This window comes from Parasteatoda tepidariorum, chromosome 11 (assembly GCF_982258835.1).
Source record: "Parasteatoda tepidariorum strain Cologne lab strain chromosome 11, Ptep-v5.0, whole genome shotgun sequence".
NCBI lineage: Eukaryota > Metazoa > Arthropoda > Arachnida > Araneae > Theridiidae > Parasteatoda > Parasteatoda tepidariorum.
The window spans coordinates 75,832,634-75,852,630 of NC_141765.1; the positions used below are offsets into that span (position 1 = coordinate 75,832,634).

The 19,997-nt window shown below is 32.1% G+C and overlaps 1 protein-coding gene across 1 annotated transcript in view; it reads left to right on the forward strand.

Annotated features, from left to right (window-relative positions):
• The window catches only part of LOC139427045 (doublesex- and mab-3-related transcription factor 2), a 70,039-nt gene extending 52,038 nt beyond the window's left edge, over window positions 1-18,001 (forward strand). Inside the window, exons 3-4 of the mRNA XM_071187528.2 lie at window positions 12,349-12,461; window positions 17,639-18,001. Coding sequence (XP_071043629.1) covers window positions 12,349-12,461; window positions 17,639-17,913 — 388 coding nt within the window. The 3' untranslated portion in view covers window positions 17,914-18,001. The remainder of the gene's footprint in view (window positions 1-12,348; window positions 12,462-17,638) is intronic.
• Window positions 18,002-19,997: the final 1,996 nt, after the last annotated feature.

The window sequence follows — 19,997 nt, forward strand, 5'->3', positions numbered from 1 at the left end:
CTCAAAAATTTAGAAAATTGTTCTTAAATTTTATCCGTGCATTCCCTGTATAAAAGAACAATTACTTATATTTTGCACAGTTTTAAACAATTTCTTTTTCAAATTTTAAAACTATTTGTTTTAAAACAAAATTTTTTAAAATTTTATTGAATATTTTAAAAGTTATAGCTAAAAAAAGTAAGACAATATATATATATATATATATGAACAAAAATGAAATATATACAAAAAATATATACAAAATGAAGAATAAAACAAAGAAAAATTATAGACATATGAAAAAAAAGGGGGGGGGGAATAATAAGTAAAAAAATAACAAACAACAGTTTAAAAAAAGAAAAAAAAGGATGAAATTTTATTTAAAAAACCGGAGAAAAAAGATATAATCTTTTCATCAGCCCACACGATTATATCCGCGAAACAGAGTGCTTTCTGATATTGTATCAATAAAGCCAAAGCAAAATATATTAATACAATAGTGTGAGGAGCACTCAAATATATTTTATAAAAATAACAGCAAGTAAAATAGAACACAAAAAGTAAAAATAACAAGTAAAAACAGAAAATAAAATAAAGTAAAAAGAAAAAACAACATAAAAATGGACTATGAAGCGGGTAACGAAATCAGATCAACTTACATAGACAGAAAATTTTTCAAGAATGATTTAAAAAATTTTTCGCAGAAAGATTACTATATATATATTATATATAGTATTATATATATATATATACAGTGGTGGCCAAAAGAGTGGACATTTTGTGAAAGTTTCATGTTTTTCAACTTTCTGTGCTTGTAGAATATATTAATTTTCATTTAAATACAAACGTTTATGTATCGAATTGAAGGTAATTTAATGTAGAATTTAATAATAAATACAGTATTATAATGTCTGTATTACAAAAAAAGTTATGCAACTAATTGTAAGATCTATCTTAGATTTGCATTTTTTTAAAGTGATACTTACACAATCAATACTTAGTTAAATAACCCTTATTTTTTAGGACAGCTTCACAGCGTCTTTTCATCGAGTGAAGATCATCTTTCGTAATCACATGATCAAGAATCAATTATAGCTTCAATAAGTTGTCTTTTATTGGATGGACGTTTTTTTCGTACAAAAATTTTCAAACGTCGCCACAAATTTTCGATTGGATTGAGATCAGGGCTGTTTCCTGGCCATGGTAATATATCTATGCCATTATTTTGAGACCATGCTTTGCATACTTTTGCTGTGTGACATGGAGCTGAATCCTGCTGAAAAGTAAATGGTGCGTTGTTGGGGAAGAGATCTCTGATGGAAGGCATCAATTTTGGTTTCAGGACAGTTTCGATGTATTTTTTGGCATTCAGGATGCCATCAATCATTTGAATTCGGCCCACTCCATCTGCAGTCATACATGCCCAAATCATGACATTTGTTGGTTTTTTTGTAGTTGGATGAAGTGCTTCACCTACTCTACGTCTTACGTATTTTCTACCATCACTACCAAAGAGCGATATTTTACTCTCATCGCTCCAGATCACTTGCTTCCATTGATTTTCTGACCACTTAATGTGTTCTTTTGCCCACTTTACTCGCTTCTCGCGTTGCTTTTGATTTAAATATGGTTTTTTCCTTGGAATTCTAGCTTGTAGTCCAAATCCTGATAACCTTCTTCTTATTGTTCTTGAACTTACTGCAATACCCACTGCATTTATTTCACATCTATTGGCATCTGATGAAATTTTTCTATCTTGAAGGCATAGCCGTTTAATTTTCTATCGGCAGTAGCATTTGTGCATTTTTTTTCGGCCTGATTTGGCTTTATTTTCCACTGATTTCGTTTTTTCATAACGTAAACAGAACTTTCGTTCACCAGAACAAATCACTGAACCACCAACTTGTCTTGCAATTTCAACATAAGAGAGGCCATTTTCTCTCAATATAACAATTCGGCTTCTTTTTGTAGATGTCCAATTAGTTCTTCTTGTTAATGACATTGTTTAAAATTAGTTTAATTAAAAAAAAGGACTTTAAATATTCAAAAACAGCAATACTCTATTTGATTGTACTAGTATGGATCATTCCGCAAAATATTTCCACAACAATAACTCTTTTACCATCCAAATAACCTAAACTATAGTTACAGACATTTGATTTTTCCTAAGAACAGTGTTTGTGATTGGCAAGTACGCTTTTATTACAAAACACGTCCTTATTCGAAACGATTTGTGTTTGTTTGTTCTACTAAAATAAGCATAACTTTTTTTGTAATACAGATATTTTAATTCTGTTTTTGTTATTAAATTTCACATTAAATTACCTTCGATTTGATGCATAAACGTTTGTATTTAAGTAAAAATTAATATATTCAACAAGCACACAAATTTGAAAAACATGAAACTTTAAAAAAACGTCCAAACTTTTGGCCACCACTATATATATATATATATATATATATATATATATATATATATATATATATATACAGTGAAACCTCTCAGTAAGGGCCACCTGTCGTTCCATTGAAAATTGGCCCTTATGAGGGGTGGCCCTTAAATGGGGGTGACCAAAAAATAAAATGAGGAAATCAAAATTTATGTAGAAAAAAACTGTTTATTAAAATTTTAAGTTTTTATACATGTTTAAAAAATTTCAATTGATGTTTGTTTACTTTTTACAATTTTTTCGCAAACAATTTCAGTTTCTAATGATTCCTTAACTCTATAAAACAAATTAGTTAAATTCGCATCATTTATTAATGCCTTGGATTGGGATATCAGCTTATTTACTTCTATTAGCGTTTCTTGGTTTGATAAATATGGCACGGGGGACTCATTCTCATTATCTGAATCAGACTGAACTCCTGAAAAAATTGAACAAATAAGTTTAAAAAAAATATGTATTGTATTTTCTTAAAACTTAAAACAATATAATTTTTGAGAAATTTTTTTAAAAAAAAATGACCTTTATTGGAGGTAGTCAGGAAAATGTGGCCCTCTGGGAGGAAAATTAACATCATGTCTATGGGGAAAATTTTCGTTCCTCAAAATATTGGCCCTTAATAGAGGTGGCCCTTAAGTAGAGGTGGCCTTTAGGAGAAGTTTCACTGTATATATATATATATATATATATATATAATAAATAAATACAAGAAAATACTAAGAAAGTTAAGAAAAACAATAAGTTTCATTTATTAAGTAAACAAAATTCATTCAATCCGTGGCTAAAATTATATACTAATATTTTTTCTTTGCTTATTTTTCCATGTTCAAATCCATATCGGGCAAATCCGTGTTAAAATTATCTATTAAAATTTTTTTCTTTGATAATTTAAATAATTTTTCTATGTGCTAATCCATATCGTGCAAATCCGCGGCTAAAATTATTTGCAAAACAGGCAATTTATGGTTTCTCTTTTCTATTTTATATTTTTTCTTAAATAAACATCTATCTTCTAAAACTATTTATGATCAATTTTTAAAATTATCCAGTATAATAATACCTTGCGCACATCCATTTCGGGCCCATCCTTGGTAACTAACAAATCAAAACTCAGAATAACAAATCACTTCAACAGTGCAGTAAGAACGACACTTTAAAACCATCTTGTTACACTCAATTTGCGCTTTTGTTTTCATCTTTTATTTTCATATTTTGTAATCTGGCAATCTTTCTGCGAAAACATTTTTAAATCATTCTTGAAAAATACCCGTCCATGCAAGTTGACCTGATTTTGCTACTCGCTTTATAGTCCCCCCTTTTTAATATTTTTTCTTTTTATTTTATTTTATTATCTGTTTTTACATGTTATTTTTACTTATTTTTACTTTTTGTAATCTATTTTATTTGTTATTATTTTTATAAAAAAATTTTTTGAGTGCTCCTCACACTATTGTATTAATATATTTTGCTTTGGCTTTATTGATACAATATCAGAAAGCACTTTGTTTTGCGGATATAATCGTGTGGGCTGAAGAAAAGATTATATCTTTTTTTCCGGTTTTTTAATTAAAAGTTTTTTTTTTTTTTTTTTTTTTTAATAAACTGTTGTTTGTGTTTTTTTACTTATTATTTCCCCCCCCTTTTTTTCATATGTCTATAATTTTTCTTTGTTTCATTCTTCATTTTGTTTCTTCAATATATATATATATATATATATATATATATATATATATATATATATATACACTACCGGTCAAAAGTTTGCGAAAAATCTTTCAAATTGCATGAAAATTTGATATGTTCTAAAGTGAACTCACTACAGTTAGTTACATATGATCAATTTGCAATACTTCGTTTCTTGCGAACTGAATCCAGCTCTTCACCATGGGTTGTTTTTATGTCGAAAAAATTTGTTAAGTTTGAACACTTGCCAAACTAGCAAAACAAAATTTTTGTAATTTCTGTAAATAGAAAATAGTTATTTGAATCGTACTATGTAAGGTAAGAGGGTTCACTTTAGAACATATCAGATTTTCATGCAATTTGAAAGATTTTTCGCAGTTCTGCGAACATTTGATTTTAGACCTTTTCTTTGTAGATTTCATAATTTTCGCAAACTTTTGACCGGTAGTGTATATATATATATATATATATATATATATATATATATATATATATATATATATATATATATATATATATATATATATATATATATATATATATATATATATACAGATGTTCTCTAGTATGGGATATGCCCTCCCCTTACTGTAATTGTTGCTTGGCATCGTCTCTCCATGCTAAGCACCAGATTATCCAGGAGTTCTTGGGGTAAACGTCTCCATTCCTCCTTTAACGCATCTTTCAGCCGATGGGTGTTGCCAGGAGGATACTGTCGTATCGCAAGACGTCTTCCTAATGCATCCCACACATGCTCTATGGGATTTAGATCTGGAGAGTAAGCTGGCCAATCCATTCGTGTGATATCTTCACTTTCCAGTAGCTCTTGAACATTAGCAGTACGGTGTGGCCGGGCATTGTCATCCTAAAAATGAAATCTGGTCCAATGGCCCCTCGGAACAGACGCACATGGGGTAGGATTACCTCATTGCAGTAGCGATCTCCAGTTACAGAACCTAGGTCGAAGATATGAAGCTCAGTCCGCCCGTTCAACATAATGCCACTCCAGGACCACCGTAACTATCTCTTTCCGCGACGTTATTGGGATGAAACCGAGCTCCAACCTCTCTCCAGATCAACTGACGTTGAGAATGGCTTGTAGCACTAAAACGACTCTCATCTGTGAAGAGGACGCGACTCCATTGATGAGGTGTCCAGGTTTCGTGTTCTCTGCACCACTCTAAACGGTGCCACCGATGGCTAACTTTTAAAGGTATGCAGCGTTCAGGACGTCTAGCAAATAAGCAACCTTTGTGGAGGCGTCTGGCCACTGTAAATCTTGATACTTGTCGTCCTGTGGCTGTGCACAGTTGCTGAGATATGGCGCTCACTGACTGAAAACGGTTTCTTTTCGCCTGGAGGACAATGTCACGGTCATCTCTTGGTGTTGTTTTCCTTGGACGGCTACCACCAACCTTCCGAACAGCTGTACCAGTAGTTTCAAAGGCAGTCCAAGCTCGAGAAACAACACTTTTGTTGATCCCGAACTCTTCGGCGACACTGGTCACACTCAGGGCTAAAGAAAAGACAAGGGCTGGTTCATTCCTTTGAAGAAGCTCTTGCCGCGCCAAACCTCCGATTTTCCCCTGTGACGTCACTTTGGCGCAAAGCTTGAACTTTTACTTCAAGAACGGAGCGTTCGTTCTAACTAACTCTCAACTAAAATTGGAGTATTCCTTTTTGAGATATATTGCAAGACTTTCGTTGCTTTTTTAATGATTTTCCTCAGTCTTTTAAAGTGAATTATAAGAATTTAAAATTATTGACGAAATGCCAGTTTGTGCGATTGCAACTTGCAAAAACTCTGATAGAAATGCAAAAGGAAAAAATATAATTTTCCATGCTTTCCCTAAAGTAAATGTACAACTATGTAAAGAATGGCTTCAACGTTGCAAACGAAATGACCCAGTTAATATAAAACATGCACGAATATGCAGTAAGCATTTCTTGAAAGAAGATTATGAAGATGATATGAGAAATCGTTTGCTTGGATTGCCGATTAGAATGATTTTAAAATCTTCTGCAATAACAAGAGTAAATTTGCCATTTTCTTCTTTACCAATAATTTCTTCTCGGCAAGAAAGATTGGATAAACGCAAAGTGTTGGTTCGTGCATTGGACAGATTAAAAACTCTAAGCCCAAAGAAAAGCAATTTAAATACAAGGAATGAACATTTTTTAAGCACAACAAATTGTGATAAATGCTTTAAATTAGAAACAGAAGTTAAAGTACTGAAAGAGAGAATTGAAACCTTAGAAAAGGATTTGAAAAATAAAAATAATGAAGAAATGAAGTTTAAAAAAATAACAGTTCAGCGTATGAAACGGTGGAACGCATCTAGAAAAAAAATTCTGAAAAAAAATTATGAGCAAAGAAGGGAATTGTTGAAATTGGAACAAGCTTTAAAGAAAATGCATAATTTAGAAAACAGTGTAAAAAAAGTATTTACAAGAGGTCAAATATAATGTTTAATGAAGGGTACTTCAAATGTTAAATGGACAACAGAGGACATTTCCCGATGTATTATTATACGTTCTCTTTCTTCAAAAGCATATGATTTTTGGAAATTTAAAATTGGTTTACCTCTACCAAGTGCTAGTTCGTTAAAGCGATGGTGCGCAAAATTATCTTGTGCTCCAGGCTTACAGAAAGATGTTTTAAATTTGATTAAAAATTGTGCAGAAAATGCATGTGGATTAAAAAAAATATGTGTCCTTAGTTTTGATGAAATGCATGTCTCCTCAGATATTTGCTATGATGCTGGACTTGATCAAATCCTAGGTCCTTTCAAAAAAGTTCAATTGGTTTTGATTAGAGGACTATTTTCAAAATGGAAACAACCAATTTTTTACGATTTCGATGTTACAATGAATAAAGTCTTACTTTTCAAAGTCGTAGAAAGCTTGGAAATAATTGAAATCGATGTAAAAGCAATTGTTTCAGATTTAGGAGGATGTGGGACACTCTGGAAGAATCTCCAAATAACAATTGAATCATTTTATGTTTTGAATCCTATCCGACCATCGTCAAAAATTTTTGTTTTTGCTGATATGCCTCATTACGTAAAGTTACTGCGGAATCATTTTTTGGACTCTGGATTAATTTTAGATGATGGAACTTTTATCAACTCAGGAATTGTTGAAGAAGTATTGAGAAAAGATACCGGAGAAATAAAATTGTGCCACAAACTAAAAGAGTCATATCTATTAGTCAAAGGTAATGATAGACAAAAAGTTACACCAGCAAAGGTGTTATTCTCTGCCACTACAGCAAAGGGAATATTAAAGTTTACAGGAAACAAAAAGGCACACGATTTTTTTAAATTAATCGATGATTTTTTTGATGTGATGAACAGAAAGAGCTTAGATCCCCCTCCAGCAAAAAGTATGAAAGCTGCTTTCGGAAATTTAAATTATTTTCAATCTCAATCACTTGTTCTAAATGAAGTCCGAGAAGTTATAAGCAAAATGAGAGTGCGGGGTAAAAAATGTCTACTTCCATTTCAAAAAGCAATTATTATTTCTATATCTTCATTATTTTCATTATTAGAAGATTTAAAATCCTTCGGAGCAAGATACATTTTAACAACCAGATTGACTCAAGATGCTCTAGAGAGTTTATTTAGCCAAATTAGAGGTCTTGGCAGGTTTAATGACCATCCAAGCCCTACTGAAGTAATTAAAAGATTTAAACACCTATTAATTGCCAATAAACTACCTAATCTTTCGTCAAAGGTGTGCACAGAAATAAAAAATTCGGAAATAAGTTGCTATTTAACTGCGGAATTATTCGAAAAAGCGTTTGAAAAAGACACATCAAAAATATAATTTCCGAAAATAATGATATTTTAGACAACATTGAAGATTTAATGCATGACTTAACTTCCATTCCTATGTCTTGGGATGTTGAACTTAATTTGGAAAACAAAATGATTAGTTCACAAGAAAAAGAAGGTCTAAATTATATTGCCGGATACATAGCATTTCGCCTTAAAAATATTGATTCAAAATTAGGAAAGCCATCTTCTCAGTACATCCAACAACAGGGGAGCAACACGGAATGGATAAATCTGTTATCTAAGGGAGGATTATTTGTTCCATCAGCAGAATGGATGGAAGTGTGTCAGGAATTTGAGAACATTTTTCAAAGTGTGCATGGGACATTTTACAGAAAATCAAAAGGTGTCATTAAAGAACTTATAAATGAATTAGAGGAACGATATCCTACAGTAAATAAAGCAGCAATACGCTTATTTTGTCGTCTAAGAACTTTTATAAGAATTCGCCATGTAAACAGAAACCGACCCGTTACTTCAAAAAGAAAGGCAGGCGAAAAAATTAAAAAATGGATAAAGTCAAAGAAAAGTAAAACTTAAATGAAAAGTAAAAGTATTAATAGTTAAATTTCTTCTCATTTCATAACAGATAAATAAGTTTCGAATGTAGTTATTCTACATATTTATGGTTTTTTAAAAATTATATTCTCTAAAATATAAACATCTATAAGCAATTGTAAAATTTCCAATACTATTATGAAAATAAATTTATTATTTTATTTCAGTAATTAACGTTTAAGGTTGTAGTTTCCTAATGATTAAGTATAAACAAATTACCATTAACAGCTTATTTTAAAATCAGGATTCTAAATTTAACAAAACTTTACAAATTATTGTTTTCGAACAATATGTAGCTAAAAAAGTTTTGATATATGCTTTACTTCTTTGTAACAGTAAAAGTTAAAACTGAAAATGTTAAAATAAAGTATTTATAGCTTCATTTACTACAACTAGTAAAATATTTTTATAAGTTTAAAATGGTATTTATTTAAATGTTACGGCCAGGAAAATTTTTTTGAACTATGTTTATGACAAAAATATTGTGTTAATTGTGTAAAGTTTGAAGGCTAATAACCAGAAAATGTCTAACTTATTTGTACAGAGAGAATGATGCGAAGTTATCATATCTTTGCTTGCGACCTCCGAGATCTGTGTACACAGTGACGTCATGAGGAGGAAAATCGAGCTTCAGCTCTGAGAGCGGAGTGAACTAGCCCTTGTCTCTTCTCTTTAGCCCTGGGTCACACTACGCCCCTCCTCAAACTTCCCAATCTCTTCCTTGAGTAAAGTCGTCTAAATGATTTCTTGAGCGAATGTCTTTAACTACGGTACTCTTCATCCCTTTATCACAGCTTTGACCTGCGCGCCCCGGCCCACAAGGTTTACGTACACTTACATCACCTACGACGTTTTATTTCTAAAATTTGCATACAAATAATCTTTCTACTGAATTACGTGCATATTATACTGCAATTTCATGGCTATCTTATACTTTGTTGGGGAGCTGTGGCCGAAAAACCACTAGTTGCTTAAGTTTTGCACACCAGTGTATATATATATATATATATATATATATATATATATATATATATATATATATATATATATATATATATATATATATATATATATATATATATATATATATATATATATATATATATATATATATATATATATTATATACATATATATTATATATATATATATTATACTGGGTCAAGTTTTTTGAAATGTTATTTCAATGGTAAATTTTAATCTTTTCTCTCCTCTCAGTGACGGGGGGAGGAAATCTCAGTGAGTTAAACAGAAATAAATAATAATGTGTTTTATATACTATAGTGAAGGGAGTGAATAATGTGATGTATATAAAATGCATTTTTCTGACTTATTGTCTTGTTTGGTAGTTGAATTTTAATAATGATATAAATTTTATTTTATAATTTATTTCTTGAATAAAAGATATGCTATAAAAGTCTTTTACAAGTTCACAAAAATGTTTAAGATTGTTAAAGTACAGGGTAATTATAAATTCCCGAACCCATTTTGATGTTTAATAACTCATAAAATAATGAAAATATAAACAAACTTATGGCATTTATTGATGGAATAACTCATATATTTTCCTTTTCAGGTTTGAATATCTTTACATTTGTAAATATCGTCTGCGCGTGTGATTAATTTCAGATAATTTCATTTTCCAGTCTAAATATCTGTACTTTTCTAAAAATCGTCTGCTTATTAATTGCATTTTTCTCTCTTTTGTTTTTGGCAACTATTGCAATGTTATGTTTACTTTTGATGTGTTTGTTCTATGTAGTACTTTTCTATGTTATTCAAGCGGATATTAAGGATAATGCATACACAAGAGAAAGCACAGATTTTATGGTGGTTCATAGAAACGAAATCGATAGTACAAGCACAGAGAAATTGCGAAAGAATTTACTAAAAAGATCCCCCATCCAAAAGCAGGATCTTGGTGTGGAAAAAGAATTTTCTAGAAACTGGAAGTATCGCAGATAAGAAACGTTCCGGACGTCCCTGCACAAGTAATTTTGACGTTGAGCGTGTGAGGCGGACATTTTTAGACAATCCTAGAAGATCTGTGAGATCAGCGGCAAGAGAATTGGATATGCCAATTTCAACGGTGTACATGGTTATTAAGAAACAATTAAGACTGCATGCATACAAAGTTCAAATTGTTCAAGGTTTGGAACCAGACTATAGGCTTAGGAGGATGGCATTTGCAACAGATATGGTAGGAAGGATAGAAGATGATGCTGAGTTTCTGAAGCTCATAATGTTCTTCGACGAAGCATCCTTTCCTGTTTCTGGCATTGTTAATCGCCATAATGTGCGCATATGGGGATCTGAAAACCCCCATGAATACTGTGAGATACAAAGGGATTCCCCAAAGGTTAATGTGTGGTGTGGACTAATGCACGACCGAGTCATTGGGCCTTTCTTTTTTACAGAAAAGACGGTCTCATCAGTCGCATACTTAGATATGTTGGAAAACTTCGTATTTCCACAACTAGAAGAGTTTCAGCCACATGTCTTTTTGCAACAATATGGTGAACCACCTCATTGGTTCGTAGTTCTTTGAATGACCATTTTCCAGGAAGATGGAATGGGCGAGGAGGTCCAATTCCTTGGCCACCCAGATCACCTGATATAACGCCGCTTTTTCCTTGGGGATTTATAAAGGACAATGTTTACAGGAGGATCGTGTCGAACATTGATGACTTAAAAGCCAGAATTACAACCGCAATTGCAACCGCTGTGGATGCCGACATGCTTCCACTACCTGGCGTGAAATTAACTATCGACTTGATATTCACCGTGCTTCGAAGGGGGCACACGTGGGTGTTCATTGACAAAGGGTCATGAAACTTTATGAGTCTATTTAACCATTTATGTTATTAATTTTAATCTATCTTTTTTATTTTATGAGTTATTAAACATCAAAATGGGTCCGGGACTTTATAAACACCCTGTATATCATTTACAGAGTCAGAATTATCTCACAAAATGGCAATTCGATTAACTGTGAACTTAATGAGACAACTATCGATGTTAGAAGGGACTGTGACCTTCATTTATAAAATGTGAGGTGTTTTACCAGAAAAACAACTTACAGGGTGAGCAACATGTTCAGATTTGGCACTAAAATCCAGCACATGCGCATAAGACGCAAAGTGACGTCAATTGTGAATGCACTATTGGGTACGCTGCTTCCCACCAACTACCATTTCATTCTCTTTATCTATGACAAAATATTTTAGAAGATTTAATCAACATTGATGACGTATTTTCAAAGAAATATTTTAACTAATAGTACTGTACTGTTTACCAATAGCGTAAAAATACAGAACAAACCGAAACTAAAAGAATTCCTCCTGATTTTTTTCTCCTCCTCCGTAGTGGTTGGGAGGAGAGAAGGGTGCGTTTTAAGAACCTCTGCTTTACCCCTAAATGTTGTTTATTCCTTTATACGCAGGGACCACACCTATCCCACATGGCTTAAACAATAAGATAATTAGGTGTCTAACCGTAAGGTTACTTGAAACATAGCTCTTATCGTGTATCCCTGCGGTAAGAGCTGTGATTTTTAACAACTACGCAGCGGCACGTCAGTGTGCTGCAGCCAAGCGCACACATTTTATAATATCACCTACAATTTATCATAGTAGGTATAAGTTTTTAGCAATGTTAGTTCATGATTTTAAGATTATGGTCTAAAACGATTATAATACGAGGACTGACATTAATGACTGCCATCTAGACAAACTAAATATTGTTCGAATTATTTTATTTTAATGAAATAATTTCCAAATTGAACTAATACTTTCGAAGGTCACACATACATTTTTTTTCACTTATTCTTTCTTTTTTATTTTCAGATATGGTTCGTCAAGAGTAAAGAATTCTCAGTTTATTCAAGAACAGAAAAATAAATATCAAAGGCAACTTCGACTACTAAATCGGAATATTTATTATCGGCAGATAACAGGAAGTATGATATATTTATTCTATTTATTGTTACAACCGTCCTTCAAGACCAGTTTTTTTTGGGTTTATGACTACTAATGTTCATACTCTTGTAATTTTCGACCCAATACAGAAGACAAGGGAACTTCTGGATCAAATATTGTGGTAACAAAAATTTCGCGGAAGACTTTTTGATGGAACTAACCCGCATTTGAGTTACATGTCGAAAAAAAACTCGAAAGTTTTCAACGGTTAGCCTTTCGATAAGAGGACTCTAACCGATGATCCATCTACCACTGAGGATATTTTACGTCAGCACTCTGGTTGGTGCGAGCCGGGTCCAGAATTCGTATCGACCAGCCATTGTTGAGATTCGAACCCGGTTCACCTCAATTGAAGGCGAATTCTCTATACCCTGAGCCACCACTGCTCGGGGAGCCACCACTGCTCGTTGTTTTCCGTCGAACGGGCTTTAAAAAATGCTCGAAGCAGGAAAACGTAAAATTTGGGGGAGAAAATAAAAGCATATTTTTTAAAAAATTGACACAAACGAGATGACAATTAGAAAAAATGAGAAATCTATTCTCGCTTTTATTTGTTTTTAGATACAGCAATATCCCTCACAACGCTTCATATTATTTGCAAATTTGGTTTCAAATAAATTTTGTTTCAGAGTTTTGAACTCTTGATTCTTCGATATTTCATCGTTTTCACCACTATCATCGGGAGCAGACAAAAATTCAGGAAGGATTAAATTATTATTATTAAATTCAGGCATTATTAAATTCATTTAAAATGAATTCTAGTTGAAACTGTCTAACAATATAGAAATCAGAGCTTCCAGAACATTTGCTTTCGAAACATCTCGTAAGTCACCGAAATCAAGAAAAACCACTTCTTTAAATGATCCCAAGATTGAAAATTCGCAAATGATAGAATATAAGCTCCCATACTCACCATCATATTTGATATTGAATCATGTTGGGGACACTAAAATAGAAGAAGAGATTCAAACAGCTAGTCTTCTTTTTCTTCTTCTTGTGTTTAGAATGAGCTCGAATAAAATGCGTGCGACCTTTGCAGAGAAAACATGATGATCTGTTAGAAAAACGTATTCAAAATGAAAACGAAAGTAAGTTAATAGTAGATAATATCAAGTGCTAAAGATAAATATAGATACAAAAAAAATCATTTTTTAAAAATACTTTTAAAAAATAACTTCAATAATTTTTCTTCTCTTGCCATTATTTTTTATTAATTTCCATATTTTCTCAATATTTTAACTTATTTTATGAGTTCTATATACTTGCAGCTTATGAACAGTTAATAAAACTTATTAATTTACTTCGTTTTTCTCTCCTTTCTTTTTGTCTTTATTGAGCTATGTTTTAGTGATCATATTTAATGCAGCTTTAGCGCTTGATATTATCTACTATTAGCTTAATTCCGTTTTCATTTTGTTTCCGTTTTTAATTTGGTTTTCTAATTTCGTGAGTTTAGGGCGTTGCTTCTTGAGCCTATTTTTTTTTTATTTCAACAGTAGTAATAATTTGGCGCCTGTTTAAAATCAGTGCAAAACGAGCAAATTCTCTTTCTTTTTTTTAAATAATTGTTAATTTTCTAAAATTATTAAAATTGTATAGTTGTATAATTAATTATAACTTTATTGATTTTGAACTTAAAATTATTCAGTATAACATTATTACCTTGCGCACATCCATTTTCGGGCCCATCTAATGAAACTAACAAATTAAGCGCTCTTCAGTATTGCAGTAAGAACGTGCCATAAGCGATCACTTTATTTATGCTTCTGTTTTCATATTTGGTAATCTGGCAATCTTATTACGAAAATATTTTAAAACATTCTGGAAAGACTCCGGTACGCGTAAGTTCATTTTAATTTGCTCCTCACTATATAGATTTCCTTTCGTGTTTTGTTCGGTAATTTCCTTACATTTTATTTTCTGTGTTTTTGCTTGATATGTTTTGTTTCGTATATGTTTTTTACTTAATGTGTTCTATTTTCGTTTCAATTTTTTAGGTGCTCCTCACACTATTGTATTGATATATTTTGCTTTAACTATATTGATACAATATTAGAAAGCACTCCGCTTTGCGGATATAGTCGTGTGAGCTGATGAAGAGATTATATCTTTTTATTTTTTTGCTTTCCAGTTTTCTTTTTCCAGTTTCTTATATATACAGGGTGGTCCCGAATTCATGGTACAAACTTTAATGGTAGGTACAGGACATTGTAACAATGATTTATTGTATAGGAATGTATAGTCGCAAGTGACGCGGTGAGGCGTAAACAGGAGAAATAACATCTGAAAGGAAAAACAAAGATTTTATTGAAAGCGTTGTTGACAAGTGTCATGTTTACTGTAAGTGTTCAAAATTGCGTCCACCAGAAGCGATACATGCTTGACAGCGTCGGTGGAGCGATTGGCGTACACGTTCAAAGATGCCTGGTATTTCACGCACACCTGCAGCAGCTACAGATATGCGAGAGACGAGATCCTCATCTGAGTCAACTGGAGTCTCATAAACAAGATGCTTTAGATGTCCCCATAAAAAGTAATCGAGGCTCGATAAATCGGGAGATCGGGGTGGCCAAGGGATTGGTTCACCACTCCCAATCCATCGAGCACCAAACGTGGCATTCAGGTAATTCCGTACATCAATGCCGAAGTGTGCTGGCGCCCCATCGGCTGAAACCACATGCGGTTACGAATGGCGATCGAAACATCATGCAGCAGTTGTGGTAACACTTCTTTCAGAAAAAAAGATAGCTTCCGCCACTGAGTCGCGTGGGTAGTAAGTATGGGCCAATCAAAAAGTCGTTCACAATACCAGCCCACACATTAATACAGAAACGTTGTTGAAACGCATGTGGACGCGTTGCATGTGGATTATCGGTTGCCCACACATGGGAATTGTGCGCATTAAAGACACCCTCGCGTGGAAATGTCGCTTCATCTGTAAAAAGCACACCACCTACGAAATTCGGCTGCAACGCACATTGCTGCATCACCCACAGGCAGAAGTTCACGCGGAGAGGATAATCTGCCGGATTCAATGCTTGTACTTTCTGAAAATGGAAGGGGTGTAAACGATTTTCGTTTAACACTCTGCATACAGTCTGATGACTCACACCTACGTCACGCGCAACAGTTCTTGTACTTGACTCGGGTCTATCAGCCACAATGTTCAAGATGCTTTCTTCCAGCCTTGGAGTGCGTACAGCTCTTAATCAACTTATCTTATCATGTCTGTTGACGTCGAACGCACTTGTTTCACAAAGTTGACGATGTAACCGTTGAAAACTTTTATGATCCAGCATTCGTCGATCAGGATACTCCGCGCGATACATTCGTAACGCAGCTCTGCCGTTACCATTTGCACGGCCGTACATGTAATGCATGTCTGCTTTTTCTGCATACGTAAAGTCACCCATCGTCTACGGCAGCACAATTGTGAATGGCGCTTTTCCCTACTGCGATGCATCATTTTCAACGGCGGCTAGACATCTACTGCCCTCTACCGGCAATGATACCAACCGATCACTCCATTTCTCTTTCCTTTTATCTCCCCTGTTTACGCCTCCCCGCGTCACTTGCCACTATACATTCCTATACAATAAATCATTGTTACAATGTCCTGTACCTACCATTAAAGTTTGTACCATGAATTCGGGACCACCTTGTATATATATATATATATATATATATATATATATATATATATATATATATATATATATATATATATATATATATATATATATATATATATATATATATATATATATATATATATATATATATATAGTTCAAGCGTAACATAGGGGAACTCGCACAAGTATTTTATTCAAAGAAATATATTAAATATTTTTGAAAACAAAATTTCAACTAGACTATATTACTTTGGGGTGCAATGTTTAGCTAATTGGCATAAAATAATAAAAAAAGACTCATAATTAAATTGCACGTTAATTAAATGTAGTTGTAACAGAAGGGACAAATAAAATCCCACATTTTTGACATGCACTGTTATTTATGCTAAATTCTGTAATTTGGACTGTCTTAAACATGAATTGTATTTTTTTTTTTAAATCATCACATTTCAAGGTAAAATAAATTATTATAATACTTTTAAACCCCCTTTTTTTAAGTCCAATTAATGCATCGTAACAGAGAGGACATGGAATGTCTTACAAATTTGACAAAAAGTCAAAGGGAAATATCTCTGTTAAAAGTGACTCTTTGGTTATTTAAAGTTGGAGTTGGCAGCACTGCTATAATTGAAACCTGTGCTTCATCTTTGTAATTAGATTTGAAAATTTTTATTTTACCAGACCCTGCTTAAAAATAAAAACAAGTGTATTGTTTGTTTCTTTCTCAATTTCTGTTATTTGGGCAACAAAATTAACTTCCCTAGAACTCTTTACACTTGCAAAACTATTTATAGCAACATCAAAAGAATCCCATTGTTTTAAATGGTGACTGGTGTATATTAAATATGTCTGATCCCAAAATCCACCAAGTTCACAAAACAAATCAATACCTCTGGGGGTACTGATCGATGAGTTCCCTTGTGTTTTAGATTGGATTCAAAATTACAAGGCTACTGAGCTAAACATTGGTAGCCGTAAACTCAAATTCTGTATCCATGATGGTTATAAAAAAAAAGTCAATTGAGTGATTGTCGCAAGTCGTTTATGTGTCGCAAGTTTTTTTAATAATTTATACAGTCGAAGAACCACAAATTGATTTCGGAAATCGTTTAGTATGTTATGAATAAGTTTCGTTTCTTGTAATAATTTTTACAGTCACAGAAATACAAACTGATTTCGGAAATCGTTTAGCATGTTTTGAATAAGTTTAGTTTTTTGTAATAACTTTTACAGTCACAGAACCACGAACTGATTTCGGAAATCGTTTAGCATGTTTTGAATAAGTTTCGATTTTTTTAATAAATTTTACAGTCACAGAACAACAAATTGATTTCGGAAATCGTTTGCTATGAATAAGTTTCGTTTCTTTAAAATCGTTTCAAAACTTACATAACATGTTTTTGCTAGTAGTATGTTTTAAAAAAAATGGTTAAAACGTTGTAAATTGCTGGAGACAGGATAGTATCTCCCTTTTCCTCTTCAGTAGAAAAACAATACAAGTTTTAATAATAATTTTAATTTTACAGAACAACAGTCACAGAACAATTCCATGAACCCCATAAATGAAAGACTTCGAAAAAGAAAATGTTTTGCTGACAAGGAACTCGATGCGTTGCTGTATTCTCCTTTTGCAAGAATCAATTCAAGTCTATATTCAGGAAGCTTTCAAGAAGCTCTTCAAGAAGTTTTTCTAAAACAGAAATTATTCTTGACATCTTCTCATATTAATTTATATCAAAATGTAAAAAGACCTTCTAAAAAAATGGCCTTTTCTGTCGAAGCTATTATCGGCAAAAATTAATTTGTTTGATATAAATGTTTTTAAACTTGTTTCATTTAATTAAACAATTTATGGATTAACAAGTAAATAAAATGGATTTCATATGTGAGACTTGTCCTATCGTTGTCCGTAACTAATAATAAATACACATTATTATTAGTACACAATAATAACAATGCACCACACTAGAAAGTTTGGGCAGTTTAAAAGTAAATAAACTTTAATGGGGCATATTTTACCCGAGAGGCAGGCAAATTTTTTCCTTAATCAAAGTTTTCAACCATGCTCTTTAATTTCATTTAAAGGGGATTTTCAAGCTTTCTCTTGTGAGGTTTCAAAATATGAAATTAAAGTACCCGGTAGTGGGATATATTTTAAGGCCCATTCATACGTTTTAATTCAATGATTTTTTTAAAAAAATAATTAGCATTTATTGAATAATATTGGAGGAGATTATTGGCTAAATACAAAATTTCTAACCAAAGAATTGCCGGAATAGTGTTTGCACATGACAAAAATATCAATTTAGATAATTAAAAGTTTTTTTAAGTAAATATATCATTTATTGAATTTAATACGCAATAACTCAATGATTTTGTATAGCATTTGTTGAATATCCCCCCAAAACATATAACCTTATGGCAATCTTGCGTCTGAATTTTCTTTTCATAGTCACGAAAAAGAACTGAACTGAAGCAAAAGTATTTCAATTTCAAACCTTTTATCGTAAAAGATAAATAACTGATTTTCAAAGCCTTTTAGAAATTGTTACTTTGGTTGAAAATAAACAAATGGTAAATCTTTTTCTACTTTTAATTTTTAATTGGCTGTCATGATAAGGTACTCAGAAATACAAAGCGAAAACGGTTTTGAAAACGAAATAAGACAAATGCCAACTTTTCCCGAAATAGTGTATTCAAAGGAAAGCAAAGAAACTATCGTAAAACTTAAGGCCTGTTAGCACGGTCTAAGTTCTTGAATCCAAGAACTTGGAGGTATTTCTATCTCCAAGAAATTGGATGATTCATCGTATAACTATCCAAGTTCTTGAATGTTGCTGATTGGTCAGATGAAAAACCTGCTCATTGTTCTTATTCAATATTGTAAAATAATACATGAATTCAAAAATACTAGTAAATACTAATAAATAAATTTGAATAATATCATAATAACACAAATAGACCCTAACAGATTAATTTATTTGGATTAAAATAAATGGAAGCAAACAACAATATGACATATTCTGATGCATGCTTGTCACAAAATTTTTGAAGCTGATTGGTTAAGGGAGGAAAAACTTGAATGGAAAGTAGAATATGCTCTACTATGATCCAAGTACTTGGAACAAGAACTTGATGATCGTATACACTATCCAAGCAAAAGAAGTTTCCATCAATTTTAATCAACCTTCGTCCAAGAACTTGGATCGTATAAACAGGCTTTTAGTTTCTTGATTATTTTCTAAGGTTATGTGAAAATACCACGCGAAAACCTTCTCTTGAGATTTTCACGTAACCGACAACCTGCAATAACATACGACAGTATATCAATTTTTGACTTTTGAAAAAAATGTGGGCTCAAGAAATACGAGCATTCTTTCTTTTTTAGAAAATCTTACATTGGAGAAATTTTACTTAAAAAAATTGTAAAATTTATTAAAAATTTTAAAGTAAATCTTCAATTTCTTTTATAAGTTTTTGATTTTTTTTCACGAATTTTGCCTTAGGAATTTTTTGCGTTGCAGTTCCTTTGAAAACATGGCTAGGGCATTCTCGTTCTTTTTTCTACCTTATTACGATATAGTAATAAAATATTCACAAGAAGACATTTTTATTTAAAATATAGAAAGAATAGCGAAATATTTCATTTTGTTTTTGTGCAAAATTCAAACCCATTATAAGCCAAAGGGATCATGGAAATTAACATGGCTAGGGCATTCTCGTTCTTTTTCCTACCTTATTACGATATAGTAATAAAATATTCATAAGAAGATATTTTTATTTAAAATATAGAAAGAATAGCGAAATATTTCATTCTGTTTTTGTGCAAAATTCAAACCCATTATAAGCCAAAGGGATCATGGAAATTAACATGGCTAGGGCATT